The 23,577-nt window shown below is 49.0% G+C and overlaps 1 protein-coding gene across 3 annotated transcripts in view; it reads left to right on the forward strand.

Annotated features, from left to right (window-relative positions):
• Positions 1-18,958, forward strand: part of EML1 (EMAP like 1) — a 194,128-nt gene extending 175,170 nt beyond the window's left edge. For all 3 annotated transcript variants that reach the window (XM_052660085.1, XM_052660084.1, XM_052660086.1), the window contains 10 exons: positions 1,520-1,674; positions 3,851-3,976; positions 4,423-4,554; positions 7,985-8,052; positions 10,627-10,715; positions 13,792-13,889; positions 14,001-14,088; positions 15,360-15,455; positions 16,884-17,014; positions 17,523-18,958. In XM_052660085.1, coding sequence (XP_052516045.1) covers positions 1,520-1,674; positions 3,851-3,976; positions 4,423-4,554; positions 7,985-8,052; positions 10,627-10,715; positions 13,792-13,889; positions 14,001-14,088; positions 15,360-15,455; positions 16,884-17,014; positions 17,523-17,648 — 1,109 coding nt within the window. In that variant the 3' untranslated portion in view covers positions 17,649-18,958. The remainder of the gene's footprint in view (positions 1-1,519; positions 1,675-3,850; positions 3,977-4,422; positions 4,555-7,984; positions 8,053-10,626; positions 10,716-13,791; positions 13,890-14,000; positions 14,089-15,359; positions 15,456-16,883; positions 17,015-17,522) is intronic.
• Positions 18,959-23,577: the final 4,619 nt, after the last annotated feature.

Raw genomic sequence — 23,577 nt, forward strand, 5'->3', positions numbered from 1 at the left:
CAGAGAAAAGTGAGACTAGTAAGCTATTGGCTTCTGTTGTTTTAAAAGGTTCTTTAAGCCCAGGACGTTGTAATGGAATTAATCACTTTATGGGGAGCTCTGATAACAGCTCGTAATGATGAAATCATTGAAGACTATTTAGCTCTACAGCGTTTAACCCCTCTGGTCCACACAGCACTTGGCAGACCTTGACTGAGTGTTGACTGTGATTCCGAAGCCATGTGCCGGGCACTGGGCATACAGATGAGTCAGGTGGGCATCAGTGGGCAAATAGTGTGATAGGAAGGACTCCTTACTCAAAAACACGTTGAGTCGCGTTATGAGTGTTATCACATGCCAGGAAAATAGAGCAAATGCACCATCTCTGTACTCCAGGGCCTCAGTGTTTGGGTTGTGGGGTGAAGGCAGAAGCAGAGCACCCGGGGTAATGTCGGGTTAACACGGTGACCTTGGTAGTACCGCTGCTACTCTGAACGCCACGGGCTCTGTACACACACGGGTTCATTGCACCCTGAATGCGGTGCCGTGGAAAAGCAGCAGCCCCATGACACAAAGGAGGAAACTGAGGCAGAGCAGTCAGGCCACTTGTCCAGGGACACCCAGCACACTATATGCTTCATCTTGGCATGTTTTCCTTTATTATTTCTTAATTTATTCTAATGAAGTATGGTTGGTTTACAATGCTGTTAAGTTCTGCTATATGGCAAGGAGATTCAGTTGTACATATGTATGTGTGTATATATATGTCCTCTTTTTATTATTTTTCTGGCCGTGCTGAGTCTTCATTCTCTAGCTGGGGCGAGCGGGAGCTACTGTTTCTGTGCTCCGGTCGCTTCTCTTGTTGCGGAGCACAGGGTCTAGGCACCCGGGCTTCAGTGGTTGTGGGTGCACAGGCTTCGTTGCTCTGACGCACGTGGGATCTTCCAGGACCAGGGATCAAACCCGTGTCCCCTGCATTGACAGGCGAATTCTTTATCGAATTCTTTACCACTGAGCCACCGGGGAAGCCCTGTGTATTCTTTTTCATATTCTTTTCCGTCATGGTTTGTGAGCGGATATTGAATCCGGTTCCCTGCCCCTCTACAGTAGAACTGTATCCATCCAATATGTGATCGTTTACGTCTGCTGACTCCAGGCTCCCAGTTCATCCTCCCCTCCACCTCGCCCTGAGTTCTTTGATTAGAAAGTAACCCAGTTCATGTCTGTCTGTGTTAGCCGCCTAGTCGTGTCTGACTCTTTGCAGCCCCGTGGACTGTAGCCCACCAGGCTCCTCTGTCCGTGGAATTCTCCAGGCAGGAACACTGGAGTGGGTAGCCATTCCTCTCTCCACGTTTGTCTCATGTTTGTCTAGTGCTCTGAGAACATGTAGAAACTGAATCCTTTATAGAGTCACACTGCATTGATGTTCTAACTGATAATATCTCATTTTAAAACAAAAAAATGAGATGGGCAGAGGTGAGCCCTTGGACAACGTCCTAAGCCCTTGGACAACTAAGTGTGGTTTTCTCGTTGTGTTTAGGTACGAATCGAATAAGCTACGCGGTTCAAGGAGCCCACGAGGGCGGTATTTTTGCACTTTGTATGTTAAGGGATGGCACGCTTGTGTCAGGAGGAGGGAAGGACCGCAAGCTCATTTCTTGGGATGGAAATTACCAGAAGCTTCATAAAACCGAGGTGAGACAGCACGTCACACTGCCGACACTCGTTTTAAACCTTAAACTGTGATGTCAACCAGTTTCCTTATGAGTTCGAAATCTTTTGCTTACCATTTTGAAAACTGTTCTGATAAACTTTTACTAAATGGGGTAACATATAAAATCATGAAGGCAGTTTACTAAAATGGAATTCGATTTATAAAATGTGAGGTGGTCACATTTCACGTCTAGAGTATTATCATAGAACCAATCTTATAAGGGAGTATTATCCACATTTTGATTAATCCTTAAAATATTTATTGTCTTTTCCCTGTAATTGCCAGCATGTTGCTTTGGAGACATCATCACTTGGAACTAATTTTCTGAGTATCTGCTTTGAACGTGACTGAACACCAACACTGTCTCTAGAGATCTGACTTCTTTTGGCATGTCTTTCACCTCCTTATTACCTAATTAGCAACCCTGGACTCTAATAGGAGGCAGAGGCAAGAAATTCAATATTCCTTCTACACGCTGAATTTTCTTTCCCAGGCCCTGGGAAATTATGAGCAGACAGAAATCGAGGTTGGCGTCAGTCTGAAGGTTGAGGGCCTTCCCCTCTAGCACAGTGTGGTCACCTTGTAGAAGTTTATTGTTGCTTAATTGCTAAGTTGTGTCCAACTCTTTGCAACCCCATGGACTGCAGCATGCAGGCTCCTCTGTCCTTCACGATCTCCCGGAGTTTGCTCAAATTCATGTCCACTGAGTTGATGATGCCATCCAACCATGTTATCCTCCGTCACACCCTTCTCCTCCTGCCCTCAATCTTTCCAGCATCAGAGTCTTTTCTAGTGAGTCAGCTCTTGGTATCAGGTGGCCAAAGTATTGGAGCTTGAGCATCAGTCTTTCAGTGGATATCCAGGGTTGACTTCCTCTAGGATGGACTGGTTGGCTCTCCTTGCAGTCCAAGGGACTCTCAAGAGTCTCCTCCAGCACCACAGTTCAAAAGCATCATTTCTTCGGCTCTCAGCCTTTCTCATGGTCCAACTCTCACATCCGCACATGACTACTGGAAAAACCATAGCTTTCTAATTCAGATGCCCACAGCACAATGACATCATCACACTTGCTCTGACAGTGTGAGAATTTTGTTTTGCTGATTACTGCTCTTCATAAAGAAGGAAGTGAGTTTTGGAAATCACTTTCTTTTCATAGAGACTTCAATTGTGGTAGCATTTTTTATAATAATATTTGACCAGCATTTTTTTGAACCTAAGTAGCATTGGAATCCTAAGAAATAATCCAAAGCCTCATCCAGTATTATGGAAGATACTCACCATTTTTAAGTATTTATAATTCTTTATCAGCATGGATTGTTATCATCTTTTCTCAGATCTATGCTAACCCACTTGTAAAAAGTTTGTATGAGAACAGGCCACTCTTTACCATCCCAGAACCACAGTGCCTGGAGTCGACCCAGGCTGTGATTTTTGTTCTTTTGAAAAAGTACAAGAAACTCTGCTTATTTTATCATAGCAAATTGTCCTTGAATGATGTATTTTGAAATCGTTTTTATTAACACTTAATCACATGTGTACCAGCATGAGCAGTGGATTTCAAAACTAAATAAAATTGCCAAAGGATTTACCATTGCAAGTTACAATAAATTTTTAAGAACTCTTATTACAGCATGTTACATATTCCTTACTCCTTAAATTTTACCTGTTTCTGCTATCAGAAGTCATAACAAGTAAAGAGTAAAGTACCCAGTAGTCTTTTTTATTTTTTTATTTTGTCCAGAAAAAAAGTGCCTCATTGTAGGTTTTTTTTTTCCAGTTGGAGTATAATTCTTTACAGCATTGTGTTATTTTCTGCTGTATAACAGAGTGAGTCAGCTTCACCTATACATACGGCCCCTTCCTCTTGGACCTCCCTGCCACCCCTCCATCCCCATCCCACCCATCTAAGTCACCACAGAACACCCAGCTGTTCCTTTTTTTTTTTTTTTTTTACAACCTTACTCTTGCTCATTCTTTTAAGGTATATAAAATGTTTGGAGTTTAAACATAAGATCTGGGGTTTGGATCATTCACTCAAGTACTTTGTCTCCTTGTTACGTGTGTGTGTGTGTCATTATGATAGGAGCTGTTATCATGATAAGTAAACATATGTCTTGAACTAGTAATTAAATGACACCTGAAATCTTTTCCATGCAGATTCCAGAACAGTTTGGCCCCATACGGACAGTGGCCGAAGGAAAAGGCGATGTGATATTGATAGGCACGACCAGAAACTTTGTTCTGCAGGGGACGCTGTCAGGGGACTTCACACCCATCACTCAGGTAGGCATCAAACATCTTCATGTTGTAGAATATAAGACAGGGCCTCCCTGGTGGCTCAGATGGCCAAGAATCTGCCTGCAATGCAGGAGACCCAGGTTCAATCCCTGGGTTGGGAGGATCCCTCGGGGAAGGGAATGGTAACCCACTCCAGTATTCTTGCCTGGAGAATCCCATGGACAGAGGAGCCTGGCAGGCTGTACAGTTCACGGGGTCACAGAGAGTCGGATACAAAGGAGCAACTAACACCTTCACTTTCATAAGACAGCATTACAAAGAGGAGATTCTTCCTGTGTTTTATATTAACATCCCCTTCCTCAGCTTCAGTGGGAGGAAGAGAAGTGGACAGGAACAGTTCCAGAGCCTACGGTGAGCCGTGGTGCTCTGTGGGGCCCCCGCGTGCAGGTGGTGATGTTTCAGGGGCGTCCGTCTGTCTCGGTTCTTTGCAGGGTCACACTGATGAGCTCTGGGGCCTGGCCATCCATGCCTCCAAACCTCAGTTCTTGACCTGTGGGCACGACAGGCACGCCACCCTGTGGGACGCTGTTGACCACCGGCCCATCTGGGACAAAGTTATAGAGGTAGGCCTGCATGTCCTAGTCCATCTTGCTTATAAAAATTCATCTGCAACACATTGGTTTATTTTTTTTTTGCATGAGATTAATGGTGATATAAATTTGTCCCAAAGAAGGTGTCACTTAATTTATCGCCTTCAAATCGCATTGCTTTAAACACCACCTCAAGGGGTCTCATTCACGTATTTCTGAAGTTTACCAGTGCTTTTTCAGACAGCACGTACGCCTTTGTGATTGGTTGTTGGGATTCCTGAGTGTAGTCTCTTCTGGCTGAAAAGCTGAGGAACCCTTGTTAGGAGCCTGTATTCTATTTACAGAACACCTCTTTGATGGGAATGGATTCGCTGTTCTAACAGCATCCAGTTTATCTCTGCACTTTGAGTTTGATGGTACAGGTCAAGTTTAAAGTCAGCACGTCTCTGAGTTTGCAAAAGAAACTCCGATCGTACATCAGAGTGCTGAAGGATCCTCTCCCTAGGTGCCAGGCAGCAGTGTTGGCATTTATTGAGCACTGTTTGCATACTGAGCCTTGCAATGTGTTACTGCTCATCCTGACAGCAGCCTTGCAAGGTGAAGTTTTTAACCTTGATTTTAGTGATTAGGAGATTGGCGCTCAGAGAAGTCAGATGGCTTGGCAAGATCAGTGTTTACACCCCGCTCGGTTCACATCCGACGCCAGTGTCTTCTGCTGCATCTGTAGTGATTCAAAGCACCTCCCGTGTTGCTTGCACCATTCATGACACATGACAGCCTGGGTGAGGGGCAGCCCCTCTGCAGACCCCGCCACGAGTCCTCTCGACACCCGTGGAGTGGCCGGCACTTCGTGTGCTGGGTCCATGTTTCAGCCCTTCGCTTTTGGAGGAAATCTGCAAGTGAATGGAGGTGACTAGTCACTGGGGATGTTGAACACTGGGATGATGGGCCGTGGGGAGGTGACTCCGGCACCAGAGGGGTTGGTGCACAGCTGGCAACCGGGAATCCACAACAGTGGTCCGGGAGAGTGACCTTCCCTGCAGCCTCGGTCCACATGGCAACCTGGCTGAGAGCCTTGCCAGCTACTCCAGCACCAGACTGTCAACCCACCCAGCCTGGCATCACAGCATGGGTGCTAAACCGAACACCAAGAAGATCTTAAGCCCTAGCTCCTTCACTCACTGGCCGTGTGACTGGGCAGACGCACTCAAGTATCTTCCTCTCAAAACATCACGAGCCTCAAATGAGCTGCACAGTAAAGCCTCCAGTGCACGTGATTTCTGTCTGTGGAGGCCCCGAGCTTCATCACCGCCCCCACTTCGGAAAAGCATGGCAGGAATGTAATCCGGCTTCCCAGGTGATGCTAGTGGTAAAGAACCCCACCTGCAGTGCAGGAGATATAAGAGATGTGGGTTCAATCCCTGGGTCAGGAAGATCCCCTGGAGAAGGGATTGGCAACCCACTGGAGTATTCTTGCCTGGAGAATCCCATAGACAGAGGAGCCTGGGCAGCTGTAGTCCATGGAGGTCACAAGAAGTTGGACATGACTGAAGTGACTTAGCACACAATATAATCGGTCCCTGCAGTTTCCTTCCTGTCTCTCTCTTTTTTTTTCCAGTTTATCCGGTGGCATCTCAGTGCCTCCATTTCCACATCCAGGGTTACTGCTTTCTTGGTCTTCCTGTGATTAATCTCTTTTCATTTCAGTTCATCCTGAGTACTCCTACCAAGTCACCTAAAACACAGATTCAATCACATCACTCTTTTCAGTGAAAGGAAAGAGTCCGTCTCACTGTGTCTTTCCTGGTGATCACGGAGCTTGACCTGGCCATGCAGCCCACTTTACTAGCATCATCCATATCGTTTCCCATTCCCTACCCTGTAGGTCCTGCATTGAAACACCAGTGACTCTCCCTTATTATTGTTGTTCAGGTCTCTGCGACCCCGTGTACTGCACCTTGCCAGGCTTCCCTGTCCTTCGCTATCTCCCGGAGTTTGCTCAAATTCATGTCCGTAGAGTCAGTGGTGCCATCCAATTATCTCATCCTCTGTCACCCTCTTCTCCTCCTGCCCTCAATCTCACGCAGCATCAGGGTCTTTACCAATGAGTCGGCTCTTCCCATCAGGTGGCCAAAGGATTGGAGCCTCAGCTTTACCATCAGTCCTTCCAATGACTACTCAGCACTAATTTCCTTTAAGAGTGACTGGTTTGATCTCCTTGCAGTCGAAGGGGCTCTCAAGTCTTCTCCAGCACTCTGCTCCAAACTGTGTTGCTTCTGTGTCCTTGATCGTATTCTTGTCCCCCTAAGACCCCATCCAAATAAATGCTGGTGTGTCTACGTCCGCCTTCACCAGTGGCACTTCTTCCTGTATCAGAAGGCCCGAGTCAAGGGCCCGCAGCGCCAGGATGCCGCAGCCCAGCTCCCCGTCTGACGTCACCTAGCGCTCCCTCTCCGTTGTGCTTTATCTTTCCCGTCAGCCTTGCTCCACCTTGTTAGTAATGAACCCGCGCGTGTCTCCCTGGCGCCAAGTCTGGCATGTGCCTCGCTCATCTCGAGAGCCCTTGAGGGTTGCCAGGTGCCCTGCACCCGCTGGGAGGTGCTCATCCGGTGCTGGCCTTGGGTGCAGGGGTCATATTTCCAGACAGATGGAGCAAAGCTTCCCATTCAGCATGGGGGCTCAACCAAAGGGACTTCCAAGACTTGGAGGAAGAGCCTGTCTTGTTGATCTGTCATCTGATTACTGTAGATATGAAAGGGTATAAGATAGAATGGACTTCCCTCACAGCTCAGTTGGTAAAGAAACCGCCTGCACTGCAGGAGACCCCAGTTCGATTCCCTAGTTCGGGTCGGGAAGATCCACCGGAGAAGGGATAGACTACCCATTCCAGTGTTCTTGGGCTTCCCTGGTGGCTTAGCTGGTAAAGAATTCATCTGCAGTGCAGGAGACCTGGGTTCAATCCCCGGGTTGGGAAGATCCCCTGGAGAGGGGAAAGGCTACCCACTCCAGTATTCTGGCCTGGAGAATTTCATGGACTATATAGTCCATGGAGTCGCAAAGAGGCAGACATGACTGAGCGACTTTCACTTTCTACTTTGAAGATAGAATGAGAGAGACTTTCCTGGTAGTCCAGTGCGTGGGACTCCACGCTTCCACTGCGAAGGACGTGGGTTCAATCCCTGGTCAGGGAACTGAGATACCTCTTGGCACGAGACGCAGTCAAAAATTTTTTTTAAAAAACTTAAGACAGAAAGAAAAGTTATAAAAAGATAAAATTGTATTATTTTTGAGACATGACCTCCGTTAAAGTAGGGAAGCATTTTCCTCTCTGAAGAAAAAAAAAAGAGGTTTTTTTTTTTAATGGGGCCACGTAGCCCTAGGGATTAGAGCTGTGCTTGTGTGTCTGTTTATGTAATCGCGCTGTGTCTGGCCATCAATTTATACTTCCTTTACAACATTTTAGGATCCAGCTCAGTCTTCTGGTTTTCATCCTTCAGGGTCTGTGGTTGCAGTCGGAACACTGACTGGGAGGTAAGTGCGTGTCGATGTGGCGTGTGCTTTCAGAGTTCACGGGAAAGAGGCTTGTTGTCTGTGTTTCCCCAACGACCAGTCAGGGTAGCCCTTGGCTGCCTCGCTCAGCATCTAATGACTGCCTAGGAATTAACGTCAGAACTCGGAAGTGAAACCTGAGACAGTGGTCCTTCCCTTTTCGGACCTTGGGAAAACCTAAAATTGGCTGTGGTCCCATCTCCCGGAGGAGGCCCCACCCCCACGCGCAGACGGTTGTGGGGCTCCTTGGTGTCAAAACATTGAGGGTTTTACGATGCTTTTTCCTGCTGCCTTTCAAAATTTTAAAAACTGCCCAGTCCCTGAGCCTCGTGTTTGACTCAGCTAACCCTCACTTGCCGAGTGCCTCCGATAGGCCGGGCGGCAGATCTGTGCCTGGATCCCAGCTTCACCACCTACTGCAGTGTGTCTTTGAGCCAGTTACGTGACCTCTCTGTTTCTTCCTCTGTGAATGGTGGCAGTATATGTGCCTTGCCAAACACGTATGATTAAGGGAGATAGAATACGAAGCGGCTCCTGGGGTTGCCTGGCAGGCAGCTTTGGTGGTTATTATTGTCATTGTTTTATAAGGTTGATGGTGCTTCTATATTGTCTGTGATGCTGTCTACACTTACTGTAGCTTGATTCACATACTGTTAGTGCTTCCTGCTCCCCAAAGAGTGTGCCCCTCGTGGACTGGAAAGTGGGCAGGGGGCACCCAGGGCTTAGGGAGTAAGAGTAGGAACTGTTCAGTATAAAGTCGCTACAGGGATGTGTTATACAGCACGGGGAGCATAGTCGATATCTTATAATAATGATAAATGGGGTATAAGCTTTACAAATTGTGAATCACTGTATTGTATACTTGTAACTTGCATAATCTTGTACAGCGTACATTGTACATGCTTCAGAAGCGAGCATACCACTTAGATTATGTTGTTAGGACTGTAGCATGTGTATAAAGAAAGAGTTGCCACTCTTCAGTCACAGGTGGCAACATTTTGAGAGTTGAGCACCTATCCAACAGAATTCTTCATGAATTCTGCAAAGCCACACACGTGTGCATGCCCACATACATGCACACACACGCACACATACATGCACACACATGCACATGCACACTCCTCTGACCTCTCTTAGAGACCACTGAAGCTTCTGACTCAAGCAGGCTCTGATGAATGGCCGCCAGCCAGTTATCGTCATCAGCTGCATGCTGACTCTGTGGCAGGACAGAGCATGGAACGAGGCCAGACGGTCAAAATCACAGACAGCGTCCTGTGGGTGGAAGAGGGATGGACACGCATCTCCGCATCCCTCCCCTCCGTTCATGTTTCCCCCACCTCTAGTCCTGGTCCTGTGCTTAGCTCTCAATGGGGAAGCTTAACACGGTGTTTAGAGGCGTAGCTAGTCCCTACAGTCTCTGTTGCTTATATTCTGACCTGTGTTCAGGTTAAATAGCACATTAAAGATAAATGTGGAGAAGAAAATAGCAACCCACTCCCATATTCTTGCCTGGAAAATCCCACAGACAGGAGCCTGTAGGGCTACAGTTAATGGTGTTGCACAGTCGAACACGACTGAGCGACTAACAGTAACACAGAAAGTCACAAAGAAGCAAAGCTGAGAAGCCAAATCTAGGTGTCAGAGGCCACCCAGCCCTATTGAGTGGTGCTGATTAGGGGCCGGAGTGGATAGCGACACTGGCTCGGTGGGCTCGCTAATGAATGGATGGCATCAAAGTTTGCAACGGCAGCAGCAGGGTGTCCTTGTTCCTTTTCACCCCTGAAAACACTCCTGCCGCCACCTGAGAACGTATAGGCAGGAGAGTTCAATCTGCACCGTTTCACATCCTGACCAAGCACCGTGTCCTAATTAGAGGATTCGGAGCACTTCCAAGTCCAGTTATAATTTGACTGGTTAGATCCTGAGCCTGCAAAGCCATTCTGGGCCCTTACCTTACAGTTCAGGAAACTGAGCCCAGAGAAACTTAATTCAAAGACCAATCCTCTACTCACCCTGCTGCCATCCTCTGAGTCATTTCTTTCACCTGCTGGTTGCACACCAGCTTCGCAGGTCAGAGGCTGACCCAGCTCTGCTTGCGTCAGCTCTGCTTGCGTCAGCCCTGAGGTTGTCCTGGCCCCAGCCTGCTGGACCCTTTCTGCCTGCCCCGGGCCAGATCTCTCGGTAAGCTCATACAGTGGCCCCCTTGCCTCTTGCTCTGGCCACAGGCCCAGGGTTAGATGCTGGTCCATCTTCCCTGCCCAGGGTTTTCTCTGCTTTCATATGTAAATGAAAAAACTCTAACATTGAGCAGCCCTGCCATGACGTCAGTAGCTAAATTCTTTCCCACGATAGCCAGTCAGCTGCTGCTTTCTTTCAGAAATGTTCACATGCAGGAAATGTTCTTTACACGGAAGCTGGGAATAAGCATTCTTGTTAAGCAAATACAGAGCATTTTTAAGCTCTTAATCGTTTTTAATAGCCTGGCTGTGACTGTCATAGTCTGACTTCACATTCTCACTAAGCAACTGATTTGTACTTTTCCTCATGTTTACACAGGTGGTTTGTGTTTGACACAGAAACGAAAGACCTGGTCACCGTCCATACGGATGGAAATGAACAGCTGTCCGTGATGCGTTACTCACCAGGTTAGAATACGGACCGTTCACTGTAAAACTCCAAGAGATAAAGCCCTGCATAGATGTCTCTAAAGAAAAACATTCACAAGCCCCCTCCAGAGTGAAATTGACAGTGCATCTGTATGTAATTGTGACACCTGGGGGCTCTCCCCCTCCCTCCTTTGGAGCACTGTGCTTGTGTGGTTTTATCTGTTTCTGCATGTCAAGAAGAACCTGTGTTAACATTTATAACAGCTTCTCGTGCACCCGTGGTTTTTTTTTAGTATTTATTTATTTGTCTGCATCAGGTCCAGCTGCGGTAATCAGGATCTTTCACTGAGGCACACAGACTTCTCTCTAGTGACGGTGCACAGGCTTAGTTACCCCCATGGTGTGTGGGATCTTAGTTCCCTGACCAGGGATCGAACCCAGGTCCCCACATTGGCAGGCAGACTGGCAACCACTGGACCGCCAGGGACATCCCCACTCAGGCCTTCTTGACAGATGCTTTTGGAACAGGTTGCCTGGGTGTTTTGTTTTTTGGTTTTAACTCTGTTGTGGAAAATTTTCAAGCATGGACAAAACTAGAAGAGCGTAGTGAGTTCCAGGTACCTATTCCCCAGCTTCAGCGTTTAGCCCTTTATTCACCCATAGCTCCACCCACTGGCCCCTCCCATGTTGTTTGAAGCCCGGTCCCAGAGGTCTTATCCTTTCCTCTGTTCCTGTTAACATATAGAGGGATCTGGAGACTTCCCTGGTGGGGAAGTGGTCAGGACCCTGTGCTCCCTGTGCCTGGTCAGAGGAGTGAGATCCCACAAGACGCCTGGTGGAGTCAAATATATATATATATATATGTATGTATATCTTTATATGGAGAGAGAGAAACCAAAAAAGATGAGAACTTTTAACAACTTTATTAAGGTATAATTTACATACAGTAGTTTACCGTTTATGAATGTACAATCGGTGATTCTTAGCAAATCTGTAGAGCAGTGTAGCCATCACCACCATCCAGTTTTAGAACCTTTCCATCACCCCCAAAAGGTCCTTTCCTGCCCATTAGTAGCTCATCTCCACTCCCAGTCCCAGCTCTAGGCAACCATGGATTTGCTGTTCTGTGTCTATAAATTGCCTTTTCTGGGCATTTCCTATCAGTGGAGTCCTACAGCACGTAGCCCATTGCATCTGGCTTCTTTTACTTAGAATCATGTTTGTGAGATTGTTCATGTTACTGTATATGTATCAGTAGTTGATCCCCTTTTGACGTCTAGATAGTATCCCGTTTTAGCGTGTAGCGTGTTTGCTTTGTCCACTTAACAGAGAACATGGAATTGTTTCTGTGTTCTGGCTGTTATCAGTAATGCTGAGAACATTGATCATATGTCAATTTTGGCTGGGCTTTTTTTTTTTTTGGCGATGCCAAGCAGCTCAGGGGGTCTTAGCTCCCTAGCCAGATAATGAACCCAGGTCCTTGGCAGTGAAAGCAGAGTCCCAACCACTGGACCTCAGGGAAGTCATCATATGTCCATTTTGTACTCATGTTAGTCACTCAGTTGTATCCGACTCTTTGTGACCCCAAGGACTGTAGCCCACCAGGCTCCTCTGTCCATGGGATTCTGTAGGCAAGAACACTGGAGTGGGTTGCCATGCCCTCCTCCAGGGGATCTTCCCGGCCCAGGGATCGAGCCCGGGTCTCCTGCATTTCAGGCGGATTCTTTACTGTCTGAGCCACCGGGGAAGCCCCTTTTGTACTTATGTCTTTTTAATCCATATGTGCTCCCTCCCTCCTCCTCTCTCTGACTCTCTCTCTGTCTCTCTCTGTCTCTCTGTCTCTCTCTCTGACACACACGCCATCCTCACTTGTGGTTTATGTGTTGAAGAAGCTCGTTTTTCCCGGAGCAATTTCCACACCCTGGGTTTCGCTGAGTGCATCTCTGTGCTTCACACAGCCCTCTGTCCTCACACCTCTGTCTGCCCTCACACGTCCCCCCGTCCCCACACGTCCATCTGTCCCCGTATTTCCTGTAAAGTCAGTTGGAATCCAGACCCTCTTCCAGCTCAGTGCATCCGGTCTCTTCCTCCTACCCGAGACTCAGGAGCCTGCTCATCTCGCTTTCTGTGCTTTTAGGGCCATCGCTGCACAACACTCGATCCCTAAACAGAGGCTGATGATTGGTTTTCCTATTTTAGCCTTTCTTCATTTGTCAGATATAATACATCTATGAAGAGTGACTTCTCTTCATCCGTAATGTTGATACCTCTTTGTTACCTAAACAGTATACTATTTTGTTAGCATGACTGAGATATATGGCAGAGTTCACATAGGAAGTCAAGATAGACGCTTGGTTTCTTTCACTTTATTTAGCAGTTTCAGGATAATGAGTTTGTTCTCTGTTCGCTTTAACAATGATCAGTTGTTAATGGCGGTAGCTTCAGTGTCATTATGAACTTAAGTGTTTTTGGTATGTTTCAATCTGTGATGGTTATGATAGGTGAAACAATTTATCCATTATTGGCCACTTCAGGTTGGTTCCTGAGTCTTTCTGACAACATGTGTGCTGGAAATGCTTATGGCGAATGGGTGCCGTAAGCGGCTTCCCAGGTGGCTCACTGATAAAGAATTTGCCTGCAATGCAGGAGATGCGGGTTTGATCCCTGGTCCATGAAGATCCCCTGGAGAAGGAAATGGCAACCCACTCCAGAGTTCGTGCCTGAGAAATCTCATGGACAGAGGAGCCTGGCAGGCTACAGTCCATGGGGTCGCAAAGAGTCAGACACAACTGAGTGACTAAACAACCAGGTAGGACGTTGTTTCTAAGCCTCAGCATTTATGCCTGTGCTTCAGGAAGCACTCTTCCTCTGTGATCCGCAGGACATTCAGCTCTGTGGACACTCTCGGAAAAAGCGATTTCAGTCCTGGGAAATACTTGGCTAAGACTGAATTACCATCACCAGGGGTATCGGGTTCATTCAAAAGCAATATTGTCTCTCTGAAATAATTCGTGGCTATTTTTTCTACATCTGTGATGGCCATTAGCATTATCCTTTGCCATTGCAAAAACAGTTATTCTTAACGAATGAAGCGTAACCTTGCCTTTCCTTGCAGATGGGAATTTCTTAGCCATAGGCTCCCACGACAACTGCATCTACATATATGGAGTCAGTGACAACGGGAGGAAGTACACGCGTGTTGGCAAGTGCTCGGTGAGCACGCAGGTCACTCCTTGGGGGTCTCTGCGGTCATTCGACACGTCCGGTCAGCGTGGGTGGGAATCTGTGAGGCAAGTGAGGCTCACCCAGTTTTCCCTCTCCCAGGGTCATTCCAGCTTCATCACCCACCTGGACTGGTCTGTCAACTCACAGTTCCTCGTGTCGAATTCCGGAGATTACGAAATCCTCTACTGTGAGTGGCTCCCCAGGCCTGGCCTGGGCGCATACCTCCTGGAGCTCCACTCTGACTCCAAATGGGGCCTCCTGCAGAGACCCACCGCCTGCCCGCGTTTCTCGGCCTCAAATCCTCCTCTGCTCAGCAGAGGAGACAGGCTGGACAACCCTCTGCTTGGCACTGAGATACTTGGGGGTCGGGCCCCAAAGAGGGAAGGCCCGGCCCTGCAGGGAGAGGCAGAAAGAGGGGTCAGAGCTGTGCCAGCGAGAGGGCGAGAGCCCTGTGAAGGCATCACCCTTCCCAGCTGACACCATGAGGTTTGCCCTGCTGAGTGGACAGCAGCCCCCGGGGCCCCTGCTCCTTCTCCCCACCGCCTCTCCCGGCCAAGCCAGAGCCTGGGCAGGCCCAGGCCACATGCGAGTGATGGGCGGTGCAGGCTGCATGCCGTGCACTGGTGCCCCTGCCATCCATCAGGCACCTGCCATGTGCTGAGCACAGGGGTCCCAGGTGGCCCACCGCATGTTCCAGCTCTTCCTGTTCCGGAGACAAGGACATGTCGGCTCCGATACCAGGGCACAGACATCAAGAACCAGTGGGTGGGGAGGTGGGCACCCCCGTGTTTAGAGAGAGGAGGAAAGGGGTCTCCCTTGGGCAGAGCAGGCGGCCCTGCCCGATGCAGGGCAGAAGTGGGGGATGGTTTCCAGGGACAGGCTGTGGGTCTAGAATCTTCTCAGATATGGTCTATGAGAGTTGGTCATAGTATGAGCATGGTCTCACTGATCAACTCCTCCAGCGAGAGTTTAGTTGAGGAACACACGAATCACCTGTGAGGTCTCAGGTGCTTGTTATGACCAGTTTCCATCAGCTTTCATAACTTGGAGCTGAAAGGATTGTGTGTGTGCGTGCACGCATGTGTGTGCACAGGCATATGCCTGTCCCCAAGCCTGTGTTGGGAGAAGGCTGGGGAGCCTGACAGAAGGGGGCAGAGTTGTGTCCAGGGGGACAGTGAGCAGACAGAGGTCTCAGAACCAGAGGTGATCAAAGAAGCCAGACAGGGGAACAGACCCAGAGAAGGAGACGAGCTGAAATGGAAGAAATGAAAGACGGGTCCCCTCCGAGGCCTTGGGGCTTAGGCTGTGAGCACGGTCCCCAGGGGACTGGGAGGTGGACGGTGTCCCTCTCCCAGAGGGCTCTATAGCCGATGGGGCCTGGCTCTGGGGGCCCAGCCTTGCCCGGGGAGGAGGGGGGCTTTGGCCCAGATGTCACCAGACCTGCGTCTGCCCTTCCAGGGGTTCCTTCTGCCTGTAAGCAAGTCGTGAGTGTGGAGACCACGAGAGACATCGAGTGGGCCACGTACACCTGCACGCTGGGGTTCCACGTCTTCGGTAAGGTTTCTGCACCTTTCGTTCTGTTCCAACGTAAAATGTGTCTCCTTTGAGAATGACTTTCCAATAGTGAAGGAATTTCTTGGTTGGCTTCACACTGCTCTGCTGCTGCGTGGACCCCACGGGACTCAGGACACGCTCCCTGCCGCCCTGGGGAAGGGCCAGGCTTGTCCAGCTATGGCCAGGCAAGAAGAACCAGAGCCTTTTTCTCTTGCACACAATGGGTCCTGAGAGAATTCTGTAGAATCCTCGTATACGAGGTTGTGTCAGACTTATGAGATCAATGAGCCAGATGTACCTGCGTGCTCAGTCTGTTCAGTCATGTCTGACTCTCTGTGACACCATGGACTGTAGCCCGCCAGACTCTTCTGTCCGTGGGGATTCTCCAGGAAAGAATACTGGAGTGGGTTACCATGCCCTTCTCCAGAGGATCTTCCCAAGCCAGGGATCCAGCCTACAGTTCTTATGTCTCCTGCACTGGCAGGCAGGCTCTTTACCACCAGCCCCACCTGGGAAGCCCAATGAACCAGATGGCACCCAATCAGTTTATTTGTCACTTATTAGAGTGATTGTGTTTTTTTGACCCTTAAACTAATTTATTTACCACCTTCAAAGTTTAAATTAGGAATATATTCATAAATGATCTAAAACAAATTGCCACCGTTTAGTAGAATTAAAAGGAAAAGGCAGTACCTAGAGATTCTTTATGTAGGACCATAAGTCAGTAAGTCGGTCAGAATTCCACAAGTTCCCTTATAGCTGGCGTTTCACCATCTTTTGGTGTTAAATGTTAGAATGCCCTGGGTTTACTCCAGACTTCCTGTTGAGAAAGCCATGTGTGTGCTACTCTCTCATATCCAAAGTTATTGGGACTAATAGGGTTTTCTGGAGCCATGATCAGGAGACCCCAGATGACCCCCCACCTGCCCAGTGCCACCAGGCAGGCAGCAGCCGTGAAGGGCTGACACCAAGGAACACCTGAAAGGCACAGGCAGTCTCAGAAGTTAAAAGTCATTTGGAGAGACTCTCATATGTAAAGAGTTGCCCCCAAAAGAAAAGTTATGAAACTGCAGGCTAAGGACTAGTCAGCTTCCCATCAGATGCTTTGGGGATAAAGGAAAGGCCCTGCGTCCAGAACCAGGGATTCTGTCCCACTTTCTGCTGTGGCATCAAGAAGGGGCCCCAGAGAGGTGGAAGCCCAGGAGGACTATTACTGCAGCCCTCGTTCAGCAGAACAGGCTTTGCCATGGGGATTTCCAGGGGTGGCCTGCAGGGAAATGATCACCGAGGCTGGGAGCCAAGACAAAGTGTCCCTTGGACCTGGTTTCTAAATCCGGGACGTTTCTGTCCTCATGGGAGTTCGGTGGCCAGTCCCCACGCAGTGTGGCCCTCGTGTTTCCAGTGCTCTGTCTGGGGTCTTTCTTTTAGGAGTGTGGCCAGAAGGCTCGGATGGAACCGACATCAACGCCGCCTCTCGGGCCCACGAGAAAAAACTCCTGTCGACCGGCGACGACTTTGGCAAAGTGCACCTGTTCTCCTACCCCTGCTCACAGTTCCGGGTAGAGTCTGCTTCTCAGATTGCCCCCGACAGGGTGTACTCCCCGACACGGGGCAGCTGGTAGTTGAATAGAAAGGCATCGAGGGTGACAGCACCAGGCACAAACCAGGCAGCGGTGACATCAGCCAACTGCCCTCCGCAGAGAAGCCTGTCCCCAGCGCAGTTCTGGCTCCTCCCTCTCTGCACTTCCTGGGCCTCACCCCTCTGCCCTCCACCACGGCTCCCTCTACTCTAACCCTGCTGAGCTGAGCCAGTGCCTGGACCGCTCCTCCTCGTCCTCCCCAGACCTGACCTTTCCTTCCGGGAGACCCCTCCCCTCCACCCTCCACCCCTGCAACCAGTTCCCGCTCCTTTGGGGTGCCTGGCGCAGCAGCCTCTGGGGCTGAACTTCTCCTTGCCCACGCCCGTCCCCGCCCCCCAAGACCGGCCTCTCGATGTACGGGTGCTCCGGCACTTCTGACCCTCCTCCCGGGCTTAGCATTCACTGCCCTCCATGTCTTTCCTCCCAGGCTCCCAGCCACGTGTACAGTGGGCACAGCAGTCACGTCACCAACGTCGACTTCCTCTGCGACGACAGCCACCTCGTCTCCACCGGCGGCAAAGACACGAGCATCATGCAGTGGCGGGTGGTGTAGCCCCGGCAAGCACCGGGGGCACAGAGCGGCCGGGGGCACAGACTCGCCTCTCGCTCGGTCACTGTGATTCCTGCTTTGTTTGCAACGTCCTCACAAACCTCAGGAAAACCACGCCCTTTACCGGTTCCCTTAGCTTAGCGGATCGGTGAGCGTCACAGCGGGTCAGCCGTTCAGGTCTCTCTTTCGTTGTACAATATATGAAACATTTAATATAAAAAAGATGCCACGGTTTACATTACAGTGACACTGAGAAGTGACTGGCGTATCCTTCGTAACTTTTCTATGAACTCTTCAAAAACAGTCACAGAATGCCTTCTTCAAAGATTGTATATAGGCTTTAGTGTCTCGCCATTGAGCTTGCTGAGTCACATATTTATGATAACGAGGTACTGAATCGTGATCACTGTTGATTAATTGGTCCTAAAAGGATAAATCAATGGAGAAGAGAATGGATAACTGATCTGCACAACTGAATCAGGAAATGCAAATAAGACTTTATTTGGTTGACATTTTCTAAGGTTTCGTTCAGTCGTCCCTCTGGGAGACTGGTAAGAAAAGGGGTTGGGTTCTTCTCGTGTCAAGCAAATTCTGCCTCAGATTAACTTAACTATTGCAGCAGGGTACCCAGCCAGGCCTTTCGGAGTCCCTGGACTGTCTGCCTAACCACATGCAGTCAGCCGCTTAACGCTACACCAGTCTCATCCCCTCTGTCCCCCATTCACAGGCCCAGGTGAGTGGTGGAGACAGTTGGCCACCTCCCTCTGTATATTAATTGGCATGATATGGTATTGTATAGGACTTTAGCAATTCATAATAAATACGTCAGGCTAGGCTTTACTATTTTAATGCTTATGGACATTGTATATTTGTATTTTAAGACCAAGTAGACCAAGTCACAAAGGTCTCTCTCTAGCGTACCATACACCCGTGGCCGGGAGAAGTCTGGAAGGCTCCACCAGGTTCTGAAGGCAGCTTCTCTTCCTGTCTTCTGTGCGTGGACAGCCTGTTACACTATGAACTAAGACTGCGCTCCGATGGGTAACGCAATAGGTGGCTTACGTTGTCAAGAAGGCCTTATCCATTTCGATTGTGTGACAGATTGAAATCTATTGTTTACATTGGGGAATGTATCTCAGATTTTAAAATAGAAGAGTAATAAACAGACTTAAAGGCGACTATTAAGATTTTTACTTGTTCTAGGCAAGTACACAAATTGAACCGTCGACTCTATAGCACTGGTTGTTTAGAGTGGCTGGTGAAGCTGAACATTGGGAAGCATTTTTTATTACATCTCCAGCCTGCTGCGGAAGTGCCAGGCACCAGTAAACAATATGTATTAAAGATGATTCTGTTTGTATGTATCCTTATCAAATATATTCTATAATGAAATAAAATCTGAAAAGTGAATTTCTTATTGAACCTATAATCGTGAAAGTATATAAATTAAAATATTTAAAATTAGATATGATTCACACTATATTGTGTCATATCCAGATTTTTTTTTTTCTCACCTGGGTCACTTGCAAATAAAACTATAGTTTGCATATGGTGTGTCAGCTTTCATCAGATTAGATAACTCTCAAGAACTCAGTTTAGGACTTTCCCTAGTAGTCCAGTGGTTAAGAATCTGCCTGCCCACACAGGGGGCACATGTTCGATCGCTGGTCTGGGGAGATCCCACACGCCTCAGGGTGACTAAGCCTGTGCACCATGACTGCTGATCCAACATGCTCTAGAGCCCTTGCTCTGCAACAAGAGAAGCCACCGCAGTGAGAAGTCCTAGCACCGCAATGAAGAATAGCCCTCTACTCGCCGCAACCAGAGAAAGCACGCTCACAGCAACAAAGACCCAGTGCAGCCAAAAATAAAAAATGAAAAGAGTTCAGCTTAATTGTCACATCCAGTTGTTAGTTCACTTGGTTATGTATATACTGACAAAAATAATGATTTTTTAATTAATAATTGAGGAATAACCAGATCAGAGAAGGGAAAGGAGCCCATGATTGACTTAGAAGTTCTAAGATTTCCTTGTATTTCTATATATGTCCACTGTTTTCGAAGCTCAGTAATGGAAAAGTCATGTATCTGGACTGTTACTGCCACCTTCATACTCGCCTGCATTTTAAACAAAATGCCCAGTATAATGCCCAGTATTAGCCTTGCAGGTATTCATTAATGTACTGAGCAGTAGTCATGTGCCACTGCTCACCACCTCTCAGGCAGACAGGCCTAGGACCCCAGGGTTCTGCTGGAACAGGAGGCCCCAGGAGCACATCCAGATGCGTTCCTCCCAGTGGCCTGTGGCCACATCAGCTCTCAGTCTGACTGCAGAGACTGACAGGTGAGGGGCTGAGACTCTAACTTAGTGAAGTGACGGTTGCGTGGACTGGGGTGCAGGCAGTGAACAGCGGGGAGGCAAATGGATTGTCAAGAGAGGTTTCTGGGGTGACATCGGCAGGGGGCCTGGTGATGGGTGGGGTGGGGGTGGTGGGTGAGGCCCAGGCCCCTGACTGTCCTCTGAGCAGATGTCAGTGCCGTCGACTAAGATGGGGAGCACTGCAAGCTTGAAAGAGGATGATGGGGCCCCTGGGGCGGTTGGGTGAAGTCAGGAGCCCTCCGAGACGTCCAGGTGTAGTGGGGGCAGGCGTCCAGCCAGCAGGTGCAGAACGCAAGTCTGGCTGGAGAGCACACTGTGAGTGACGCTCTCTGCAGGAGGCGGGCAGTGGCTGAATCTGGGTGTGGCTGAATCTGCAGATGCTGGGCAACCAGGGCAAGGAGTAGGGGTGCGGGGTCCTTCGACCCAGCCAGCGGGGCTCGGATGACTTTGAGGGCGGGTAAAACACGAGTGATCAGAGAGGAAGGAGAAAAGCCAGCAGAGGGCTTGGGTGCGGCAGAAACCAGATCGGCACTGAGGGCTAAGGATGGCTCAGTGGCTGGGTGGCTTGACTCTCAGTGCTTGCTCTGGAGCCACTGTGGGCTCTTTACTTGTTAAGCAAACAGCTTTCCAGCATCTGTGTGCAGAGTGCTGCTGGGCAGGGGATCAAAACACATCAAAACATGCTAGGGAAAAAAAAAAATTAAACATGCTAGGAGAGCATCGGCAGATGGAGGAGAGAGGGCACGAGGTCAGGGGTGAAAGCGTGGGCTCGGGGGCCTCCAGGACCAGCTGGAGCCAGTGGTGGGGAAGTTCAGCAGATCCCGGCATCCGTGAGCTTACATCTGTGGTTTCCAATGGGCGAGTACACCCTAACAGCAGGGTGGGAGGGGCGGTCTGTGGTTCACTGGAAAGCCCCCTTAGGAATCTTCTCACGCCTCCCCCCACCACCCCTTTTGCCCTTTACTTGCACTTCCAGACGTTGTGTGTTTTGCCCTATTGGTCATTTTTTCTGTAATTTGGAAACGGGCTACCCTGGTGGCTGAGATAGTAAAGAATCTGCCTGCAATGCAGCAGTTCAGTCCTTGGGTTGAGAAAATCCCCTGGAGAAGGAAATGACAACCCACTCCAGTATTTTCTTGCCTGGAAAATTCCATGGACAGAGAAGGCTGGCGAGCTACAGTCCATGGAGTTGCAAAGAACTGGACACGACTGGCTGACTAACACACTATCATCTGGTCTTTGACGCAGAAGAGCGCACAGAAGAAATAATTTGTGGAGACCCCCTGGCTTCTTCAGAGGGAGTCCGTCCCGTGCAGAATCTGGGAGGCAGCTTTTTGGTGAAAGTGAGCAGATAAGTGTGTGCCTCTTACAAAGGAGAAACTGACTCCAGGCTACTCTTCATAGTCATTCAGTTGCCAAGTCATGTCCGACTCTTTGCAAATCCATGACCTGCAGCACTCCAGGCTTTCCTGTCCTTTAACTATCTCCCTGAGTTTGCTCAGACTCATGTCCATTGAGTCAACGATGCCATCCAACCATCATCTCATCCTCTGTTGGCCCCCTTCTCCTCTTGCCCGCGATCTGTCCCAGGATCAGGGTCTTTCCCAATGGGTCTTCATACTAGTTTTCAACTTTTTTAATAGAAAATTTCAAACATGCACAGATGTAAAGAGAACCTCTCACCCAGCTTCAAAAATAATTGATACCCTGAAACCCTCATTTCTACTATCTGCCCTGATTGTGGATGGGGAGCGGGGACTGGAGCACATTAAAAATAAATCCAAGGGGCTTCCTTTGTGCTCCTGTGGTTTAAGAGTCCTCCTTGCAATGCAGGGAACACACATTCGATCCCTGGTGGGGGAAGATCCCATACGTTGCAGGACAACTTAGCCTGTGCCTCACAACTACTAAGCCCGCGCTCTGGAGACCATGGCCTGCAATAAGAGAAGCCACTGCAAGGAGGAGCCCGGGCACCACAACTAGAGAGGAGCCTCTGCCGCCCACGATTAGAGAAAGCCTGCCTGCAGCAACCGAGACCCAGTGCAGCCAAAAATAAATGAACGGAAGTAGGTCCAAGCCACCGTGTCGTGTCACCCAGAAATCCTTCAGGTTGCTTTTCTGATGAGGACACTCTGTGTAACCACCAAGACCTCATCACAGAGAACAGGCTTAATAGCGACGCCTCCCCAGTGTCTAACACCCGGTCCATATGCAGATTTCTCCAGGTGTCAGACCAGCCCCAGGTCTCAATGCCAAGCACTGGGGATGCAAGAGAGCCATATGTATGCCCGGGGCATACAGGGACCTTGCATGCCCCCTCCCCTGAAAGTGTGGGTAGGGACTCAAGCCTGCACATATGCTTAGTTCCTGACCCTTCTCTGACCCTGAGACTCTCAGCCCCTTTGCCCCTCCTCCCCTCCCACTCCATCCACCCCTGGGAGGAATGCTCAGCTGTCCCCTCCTCTCTCCCTGTCCCAGACCCCCTCAGGATGCTTCCCTCCTGGGTCACCCAGTCTGGATCTTTCCCTCCTTGGCTGGCAGTCAGGACCAGAACCAACGAGGAGACTGAGAAACCAGCCCTGCTCAAGGTGAGCCTTCCTGGCAGAGGTTCAATCCACCGCCCCCCACCCTGCCCACCCCGGGGTCCCAGCTGTTTCAATGTGTCTCCTCCATGCTCTTCTACACATTTCAATAAAAATGGGACTTGAGCTCAGACCACGCTGGGGCCAGGCCATGGGGATGGGGAAGAGGGGGGCGGCATACAGACTTTCTGCTGCCTACCTTCGATCAGATGGGCACTCTGTTCTGGGGAAGCCTAAGGGAGGGGTGAGCTCATGGACATGGATTTTGCCTGAGCACAAAATTGTCGGGAAGTAAACAACAAATTTGGTTATTTCCGCTTCGAACCAAAGTAGGTGCATAACACCCATAAGATGAAGAAGACTGAAAAGGTAACCATTTCCTTTTCCAGGGGATCTTCCCAACCCAGGGATCGAACCCAGGTCTCCCGCACTGCAGACAGACCCTTTACTGTCTGAGCCACCATTTCTCCCTGAAAAGGCAACCAACAAAACTTAAAAAAAAAACTTGAAAAGAGATTTAAGTGTAAACCCTCCCAGCCCTACCCCACCGGCTAGAGATACGCCACTTGGTGGCAGAAAGCAGAGTTCATCTTTGTCTTCCCTAGCTCCCCAGTTCCTGTCTGACCTCCTTAGGCTAGGAGTATGGGGAAAGAGAAAGGAAATTCTTTTTTTTTTTTAAGTACTGTTTGTTTACACTGTTGTGTTAGTTTCAGGTACATAGAAAAATGATTCAGTTATATAATATATATATATTATATATATATATATGCAGATTCTGTTCCATTACAAGTTATTTCATGATATTGAATATAGTTCCCGTGCTGTACAGCAGAACCTTGTTGTCTATCTGTTTTATATGTAGTAGTTTGTATCTGCTAATCCCAAACTCCTAATTTATCGCTTCCCCCCTCCACCTTCCCTTGTGGTAAACATAGGATTATTTTCTATGTCTGTGAATCTGTTTCTGTTT

Source organism: Budorcas taxicolor, chromosome 21 (genome assembly GCF_023091745.1).
Source record: "Budorcas taxicolor isolate Tak-1 chromosome 21, Takin1.1, whole genome shotgun sequence".
NCBI lineage: Eukaryota > Metazoa > Chordata > Mammalia > Artiodactyla > Bovidae > Budorcas > Budorcas taxicolor.